We start from the raw sequence: 8,889 nt of genomic DNA, 5'->3' as shown, positions 1-8,889 counted from the left end.
AACTAATTGATTAGCTGTGAAGTCTGGCATAAAGTGAGTGAAAATGTACTCACGATAATCGATTAGATAAATGGCTAATTGAATTAGTGACAGCAAAAACCTTTGTATAAAAGCTGTTTTGTAATCTGTTTTGGGTCTGGATTTTTGAGATAGATCACGCAGTCTTCATCTGGAAAAGAGCAATTTGAGAGACAGAAGAGCTTCAGAAGATTCTGAGATAACCCAAGCACAGATCCAAGATTGATTGATGGTTGACTCTACCATGTTGGATCTTGCTTGATTCAAGGAGCAACAAGTCACATCTGCACAACTTAGGTGTTTTCGTTTCTTGTTTTGTTTTCTGTATTTCTGATTACAGTAGCTTCAGTGTTTGAAGTGTGGACCTAGGTGCAATTGTGTGGATGCATTGCTCCTAGGGGAAGTTCTTGATTGTTGAATCAAGTTCTTGGGTTTTGGGGTTAGAATTACATAGGTGTGCTTGTAATTCTTGGAACATTTCTGTTTAGTGGAATCCTCCTAAGTGTGTTACTTAGGAGAAGACTGGATGTAGATTCTTTTTGAATCGAACCAGTATAAATTGTGTGTTTTGATTCTCTTATCTCTTTTAATTCTTCTTGATTGTCTTAAAACAGTCCATTAATCCAGAACTGTGTGATTGATTAACTAAGCTTTAAACCTTAAAGACTCCTTCAAGATTCACATTAAACAAGTGAGAAACTCTTTTATCAACACAGATCCCTTTGTGGTTAAGAGTATTGGACAGATCTGTTTTAACATTACTTTTTAGTTTTACTATGTTTATTATGTTGCGTAAAATTTTTTAAAAGGATTTATTTTAGAAAATTCTCAAAATTAATATTTTTTTAATATTTGTATTCATTAATATTTGTGTGAAAAATTTTCTAGAAATTTTATGAAGTTTTAAAATTAATATTTTAAGAATTTTTTAAAATAAATTCTCTTTAAAAAAGTTGATGCCACGTAATAAATATTTTAAAACTAAAAAATAATATTACATAAGATTTTGAAATAAAAAATATGTTAGTACCAATATTTATATTTATTATACAAATTTCAATATTTAAGTTATAAAAAAAATTAATATAAATAAAAAATTATAAAAATGTTAGTTGTCACAAAATTTATTTTTTAAAAATAACTTCTGTAAAATCATAACATAAAAATAACATTATATAGTAAAATTCATTCAAAATAAAATAAGATATTGAATTAATTTATAATTTTTTAATAAATTAATTATAAATATTTTATATTTTTCTCAAAGAAAGAATAAAGAAAAAAATTAAGACAAAATAAAATAAATATTTTAATATGAAAGAGAAAGAATAAAACGTAAGACATAAAACACATAAGTCCAATTCTTATCCTAATACCAATATTTTATTTGAGGTATTTTGCTCTTTCAACCTACTATAGTTCAATAGTTAACTTAGTTATCTTAACATAAGTTTAGTTTTTTAAAACTGAACTATTTTATAATACAATTCAATTATTATTATGAATAATTTAGTATATTTTAGTTTAATATAGTACAATTAACTATAGTTTAGTATAGTTTAGTAAATTATGCCCAGTCCTAATTATGAAGCGATACATAATTGAAGGTGAAGTTATAATAAGCTAGACTCGAAGGTAGGGTCGTGATAAAATAAAAATTAAATCATTTTATCAAACAATTTTTTATTTAAAATATTTTAATTATTTCATTTAAATGAATTATTTAAAAATTTTAAAAAATTCAATTGAAAGTAATTTGATTATATAATAAATAAACTGTTGAAATTTTTTATGCAAACACAAGGTTAAGGTGTATAAATAAATTTATTATAACTTTTATTTGTGTATAGAAAAAAAAGGAGATTTCATTAAAATTTAAAAAATTGAAATAAAAAAATATTTAAAATATTTTCTATTTAAAATATTTGTTTTTTTCTATTTTTTTAAGTATTTTTAAATTTTATCAATTATGTTTCTTTAATGTTTGAAAATTTAATAAATGTTTTTTATTCTAATGAAAATTTATTTGGTTTTTTAATTTGAAATGAATATAATTATAATTTATTTTTAAATATTTGATGTTGAGAAAAAAACTCTTATTTTAATATTCAATATTTGATAATATTATTATTTTCATCGTAATTTTTCTATTATTTTATAAAAATTATTTAATTAATACCGTAACAATAAGAAGGTGGGTACGAGGATGAGACACAAATTTGATATCCAGTTGATTTTATATATGGGGTTGAATTTTTTTCTAGAAATGTGTATGGGATAACGAAATTCATTCTCGTCCCGTGAGACTAAATATTATTAATATATGGTCCAATTGTATGTGTCGGGGTGAATTTTTTCTCTGGAGATGAGTATGAGATAGTGAAACTTGTTCCGTGAGACTAAACATTAACAGATGGTTCGATAATGACCTAATAGTGTGTGGAACAATATGTTCAACAAATAACAAATATCGCTAAAATAGACTCTAACTAATGACTCTTATATCATGTTAAGAAAGCCTAATAACGGATGAAACAATATGTCTAACAAATAACAAATATCACTAGAAAAAACTTTAACTCGTGACTCTCATACTATACTGAGAAGTGAATTTTAAGCCTAACTTAATTTCACGAAATTGGCTTATAATGTGATATTTACATCCACTTATATATTACGTAATCATATTGGTTTGCACTCACTTATATATATCTTCAATCAATGTTGAACTTCTAATAAATCCAAATCCAGATCAATGAAATTTTAAATATAATATTGAGTAAAAATAAAAATAAAAAAAATTATAAAATTATTGTTTTAATATATGTATAATTCTTAAGTAATTTATTGATATAAATTTTTTAGTAAAATATCCCAACAATATCTTATTATAAATAAAAGTTATTGTGATATATGATAGTTAATAGTGCTTAAATTGAAGAATTATAATAAAAATGGTTTCACATAATAAATTTTCTACCATACCATTAAAATTTTTATTTTTGTGATGTCGTGTGTAATAATATTTTTTATAAATTTAATAGATGATCATATCAATAACCTTTTTGACGAAACGAAGAGGTCGAAGGGCACCGCACATATAAAGCATATCATTGGAACATTATAAACTTTATGTTTTATGACCATACACTTGTAACTCTTACAAACAAGTTCACGAAAAACAAGCAACCATTTTGAAAACTTCCTCGCCATCCCCAAATAATTTTAAATAATAAAAATCAGGAATTAAGAAAAAGTTATCACTAACCCAAATCCTTATCATGAGCCTATTATAACAATAAATTAAAATAAAATGCAAAAGAGTGACCAAATGTAAATGCAAGAGAATAATAAATAAATACAACTTTATAGTATTTGTATTTATAAGCCGTACGTAGTCCTCATATCATAATATATTTGAGTCAACCCAAATCACATTAATAGCTTTCATGTAAGGGTTCTTTCCAACACCTGGGTTCTTTAATAAATATTATTTTTGCCTTTTCAAGAATTAAAAAAGTGTTAACTTAATTAAATTAAAAATTAATAAACAGAGAGTACTTTGATTTTATTTATTTATGTATGCGTAACAGGTAGGTGGATTCCACTAACCTTAACGTCGTCTTTCATGTGTAGAGTATGAGACCAGCACGAGGTTTCCACCGTTTTTCTGACGTGGCGTTTCACCTGTCGTCTGAGTTGGCGCCTACTCTGCCACGTGGGCCCTACTCGCTTCACGTGGTAGTTTTCGTTAGGCTGGAGATTGGAAAGTAAGCGTGTGACGCTCTTCTAGGAACGTGTCTTTCACACGCTGGAGCAGGCAAGGAAGAGAGAGAGCTTGAAATACGTTTGTATTTATCATTAGTTTCATTTCTAACCATATAATTAATAATATCTTAGCATTATTTCAGAATTAATTTTTAATTAATTGATAACGTAATTTTTTTTCCAAGCCACTGTTCAACTTAGAATGCGAAATTTACGAAAGTTTTTTTTAGGTTTGACTAAAATAAATAAGAATAGATGTCAGTTTTGCATGGCAAACAAGTCTGCATAGGTCAAACAGTCTTCTCGGGAAATGCATAAATATAGAAACGGTGGGAATTCAGGAGCTGCTGAAGTCATAAATGAATTATAAGATTATTTATTAAAATATTATGATATGTCAATAAATTTTGAAATTAAAATATCAATAGATAAAAAATGTAAAGTAACTACCTGCCCAAAAATTTTGTAATCGTGTCTTCCCAAAATTATTATTGTTATTTTAGCCGTCAAATATTAGCATAACTATCTATGCATGAACAATACTTGAGTAAGAATTTTTTTTTTCCTTAGGTATATAGTTAACAATTATATGTTTATATCCAATAAACTTATACTTTTAAGACGAGAGATTATGAAGTAGTTATTTTTAGGCGTTAAAGGATTATTTTCTGTGTATGATAAAAATCAATTATGATGGTTTAAGAAAACATTAATTATCAAGGGTTTAGAAAAGATACATTTCCTTAATTATTAAAATAGGTTGTTCTGAAAAAAAAAACATAAAATTACTGCATTACAATGGGGACACTTTGGGAATATCACATAAAATCTCACATCCCTTTATAAGAGGTGCCTAGAGTGACATTTTGTCAAACAGAGCAGCTCTCACTCTCAGATAAACAGAGCACTCTGTTTTTTCTTACACTCTATCCATCTCCCATTCCCTTCCAACCTTCACTCAATGGCGGCGTCCAAGACCACAACGATGGACTCTGAGAAGGCCGAAAACGGAGATTCTCCACCGGACCGTTGTCCGGTGGAGGAGGTGGCTCTGGTGGTGCCCGAAACCGACGACCCATCGATTCCGGTGATGACTTTCCGGGCATGGTTTCTGGGATTGGCATCATGCGTGCTCTTAATCTTCCTGAACACGTTCTTTACTTTCAGGACTCAGCCACTCACCATCTCTGCCATTCTCATGCAAATCGCCGTTCTTCCCGTAGGAAGGTTCATGGCGTCCACGCTTCCCACCAAAGAGTACAACTTTCTGGGGTGGCGCTTCACCTTGAACCCTGGGCCCTTCAACATGAAGGAGCACGTCATCATCACCATCTTTGCAAACTGTGGCGTGTCCTTTGGAGGGGGTGACGCTTACTCCATTGGCGCCATTACTGTCATGAAAGCTTATTATAAACAGAGTTTGAGCTTTCTGTGCGCCCTTTTCATCGTCTTAACCACTCAGGTTCGCTTACCTCTTTCAAATTTTGTATCTTTGCTTTTTATTCATTACTTTTGAGTGAAGGATGGAACTTTTAGAAAGTGTTTGGTTTGGTAATTTTTTTATTTATTTCTTAAGAGAACTTTTAAAGACAACTATTATTTTTCTCTTCTCTTTGAAAAAGAGATTTGTGGGTTGTGGGTTGTGGGTGATGGGTGGATGGGACACAAATAATTCATTCTGAATGTATATTTATTAAAAGATTAAAATGAAGTCTGTCTTTGAGATCTGTAAGATTGAAGGTTTCTCTCATGGTATGCTTTATTTTTAATATTAAAATCTGTTTCTTCTGATATGTTTTTCTTTTCTTTGAAGCATATATTCTGTTCAATCTGTTTGTTGAAATTTGCTTTTAAAACTTACTATTATTGTGAATGATTGAGTTGCAGATGTTGGGGTATGGATGGGCTGGGATTCTGAGGAGGTATCTGGTTGATCCCGTTGAAATGTGGTGGCCTGCAAACCTTGCTCAAGTGTCGCTCTTTAGGTTCATTCTTCTTCTTTTTCTTCTTTTCTTCAATGTTATGTTTTACTAAACCGTTTAATTATGTGTGATGTTTCATTTTTCCTGGTGCTAAGTGCCATGCTAGGCTAACTACACAATTGGAACCTTCCATTGAACTATTTAACCGTTCGTTTACACAAATTTTGTGACTAAAAAGTTCAGTCCAACCAAATGAAGGGAAAATAGATGCAGAATTTTACTTATATTCTTATTCTGTAAAACACAAGGGTGGTGGTCTTGCTGCATAAGAATTTATACCTCAGTAAAGATAAATCGAATCAAGTCTGTCGTTGACTAAATTGACTGACTCGTAATTTGATTGAATAAACGAGTAGTAATTCCTAGCCTGTAATTGGAATGAAGGAGTGCGCACAACCAAAATACCAAAATTGTTGTAATATTCCCTTTGCAAGTGAGCATGACATTGAAATTGAAAAGGTAAAGTAGAATATATATTAACACTAGGTTGTTGTCAATGTTGCATTGGCTACTGTAGAATTGACCTATTGCCAATTATTGAGTATCTTCTCCAAAAGAGCTTACGCAACAGCAGAACCATTTTTTTTATCAAAGATTCTTCTATTAGTCGTTTATTATATCCTAATGTTACTTTGATTACATCAATAACCTTATGCTACAGGGCACTCCACGAAAAGGAGGAGAAATCAAAAGGTTTTACGAGGATGCAGTTTTTCCTCATTGCCATGGGTGCAAGCTTCTTGTATTATGCACTCCCTGGCTATCTGTTCACGGTCTTAACCTTTTTCTCGTGGGTTTGTTGGGCATGGCCGAATAGCATCACTGCACAGCAAGTTGGATCAGGTTATCATGGACTTGGGATTGGTGCCTTCACAGTTGATTGGGCAGGGATTTCAGCTTATCATGGGAGCCCTCTTGTTTCACCATGGTCTTCCATTGTTAACGTGGGAGTCGGATTTATCATGTTCATATACATCATTGTACCTGTGTGTTACTGGAAGTTCAACACTTTTGATGCCCGCAAGTTTCCTATATTTTCTAACCAGTTGTTCACGACCACTGGACATAAATATGACACTACCAAGATCTTAACCAAGGAGTATGATCTTAACATTGATGCATACAACAAATACGGCAAGTTATACCTCAGTCCTCTGTTTGCATTATCAATTGGATCGGGTTTTGCAAGATTTACGGCTACCCTCACTCACGTGGCACTGTTTTATGGCAGGTAGGTTACTTTCAAAGCTTTTAACATGAATTTGTTTCTAACTTGATTGCATGAAGTGACTTCCATATCAGATCACTTTTAAATCACTTCTGAGTGGTAGTTGTATATATGAATGAATGATGTTCTAATATTTGTACATGTTAGATATGGAAATGAATCAGAAGGCTCTGAGTACTATTAATCCTTCTTAATTTTCATCCATATATTCTCTATTTAAGGTAACATGTAGAATAGTTTGAGACTGAAATAGTATCCTTTTGCCAGAGATATTTGGAGACAGAGTAAATCTGCGATGAGTGGTGCGAAATTGGATGTCCATGGTAGACTTATGCAAGCTTATAAGCGAGTACCTGAATGGTGGTTCCTCAGTATATTGTTTGGGAGCATGGCACTATCCCTGCTAATGGCCTTTGTGTGGAAAACTGATGTGCAACTGCCATGGTGGGGTATGCTCCTTGCTTTTGGTTTGGCTTTTGTTGTAACCCTCCCAATTGGTGTCATTCAAGCAACTACCAACCAGGTACTATCTCCAATATTTCTGTCCCCTCCACTATTGCAAAGTTGGAAGCAATAGAGATTTAACATTACTTTGTTTTCTGAATCATGTGGCAGCAACCTGGATATGACATTATAGCACAGTTCTTTATTGGGTATATCCTTCCAGGAAAACCGATTGCAAACTTGCTCTTCAAGATTTACGGGAGAATCAGCACCGTGCATGCTCTCTCTTTCTTGTCAGATCTCAAACTAGGCCACTACATGAAAATTCCTCCAAGATGCATGTATACCGCTCAGGTATGTGCACCTTCAAATCTCCTAACCCAACAACTCCTATCATACTAGATTTTTTTTTCTTATTTTCTAGTTACTTAATTCATTTTTGGCTTATAACTTCCAAACAGCTGGTGGGAACTCTGGTTGCTGGAGTAGTGAATCTTGCAGTGGCTTGGTGGATGTTGGATAGCATTAAGGACATATGCCTCGATGATAAACTTCACCATGACAGTCCTTGGACATGCCCCAAATACAGAGTGACCTTTGATGCATCTGTTATATGGGGTCTAATTGGACCAAAACGACTCTTTGGACCTGGTGGACTATACAGGAACCTTGTGTGGTTATTCCTGATTGGAGCAGTGTTGCCAGTTCCTATTTGGGTGTTGAGCAAAATCTACCCTGACAAGAAATGGATACCACTCATAAACATACCTGTCATATCCTATGGTTTTGCTGGAATGCCACCTGCAACTCCTGCCAATATTGCAAGTTGGCTATTGACCGGAATGATCTTCAATTACTTCGTGTTCCGCTACAACAAACGTTGGTGGCAGAAGTACAACTATGTACTATCTGCAGCACTAGATGCAGGCACAGCTTTCATGGGTGTTTTAATATTCTTTGCCCTGCAAAATGCTGGCCATAATCTCAAATGGTGGGGAAGTGAAATGGACCATTGCCCCTTGGCCACTTGCCCAACTGCACCAGGAATTGTGGTTGATGGGTGTCCAGTATTCTAATAGAGAACAACAACAATGAGTTTAGTTTTTTTCTTTTATGTTTGTTTGGGGTGGGGACAAAGCTAGGCTTTTAGTTCAGCTATAACCTATATAGGGTGAAAGCGAAAGGAATAACCAATTGCTTAGCAAAATTCTGTACATGGTTATCATTGTGGAGGGTTTAAGGTTCTTAACCAGTGTTGTTATATATGTCTCATAATAGATGAGGTTTTTTTGATAATGGAACGAAGTATGAGTTCAAATGCCTTTTGAAGGCTTGAAAAAATTCACCTGCACCTATCTTTCCACACTTCAGAAACCCTTATGTATGGAGTTGCAATTTTGTGGGCTTAGAAGAAAGAGAGACGTGCTTAGTAGTGGCTTGGAATCCAAT

General features: G+C 32.6%; 1 protein-coding gene across 1 annotated transcript; it reads left to right on the top strand.

Annotated features, from left to right (window-relative positions):
• The first annotated feature begins 4,648 nt into the window (after positions 1 to 4,648).
• On the top strand, positions 4,649 to 8,736 carry OPT3 (oligopeptide transporter). Its single transcript, XM_028063494.2, has 6 exons — positions 4,649 to 5,248; positions 5,674 to 5,771; positions 6,430 to 6,999; positions 7,264 to 7,519; positions 7,612 to 7,794; positions 7,902 to 8,736. The coding sequence occupies exons 1-6, from the start codon at positions 4,748 to 4,750 to the stop codon at positions 8,514 to 8,516; spliced, it is 2,223 nt and encodes a 740-aa protein (XP_027919295.1). The 5' UTR covers positions 4,649 to 4,747; the 3' UTR covers positions 8,517 to 8,736.
• Positions 8,737 to 8,889: the final 153 nt, after the last annotated feature.

The sequence above is a fragment of the Vigna unguiculata genome, chromosome 3 (genome assembly GCF_037176805.1).
Source record: "Vigna unguiculata cultivar grain cowpea cultivar isolate G323 ecotype 2 chromosome 3, ASM3717680v1, whole genome shotgun sequence".
In the NCBI taxonomy this organism is placed as follows: Eukaryota; Viridiplantae; Streptophyta; class Magnoliopsida; order Fabales; family Fabaceae; genus Vigna; species Vigna unguiculata.
This window is presented reverse-complemented; position numbering and strand designations above follow the sequence as displayed.

Coding starts and splice junctions, on each gene's coding strand:
- OPT3 (XM_028063494.2), top strand. CDS start 4,748: ATGGCGGCGTCCAAGACCACAACGATGGACTCTGAGAAGGCCGAAAAC. Junction 5,249..5,673: donor TCATCGTCTTAACCACTCAG/GTTCGCTTACCT, acceptor ATTGAGTTGCAG/ATGTTGGGGTATGGATGGGC. Junction 5,772..6,429: donor GCTCAAGTGTCGCTCTTTAG/GTTCATTCTTCT, acceptor CTTATGCTACAG/GGCACTCCACGAAAAGGAGG.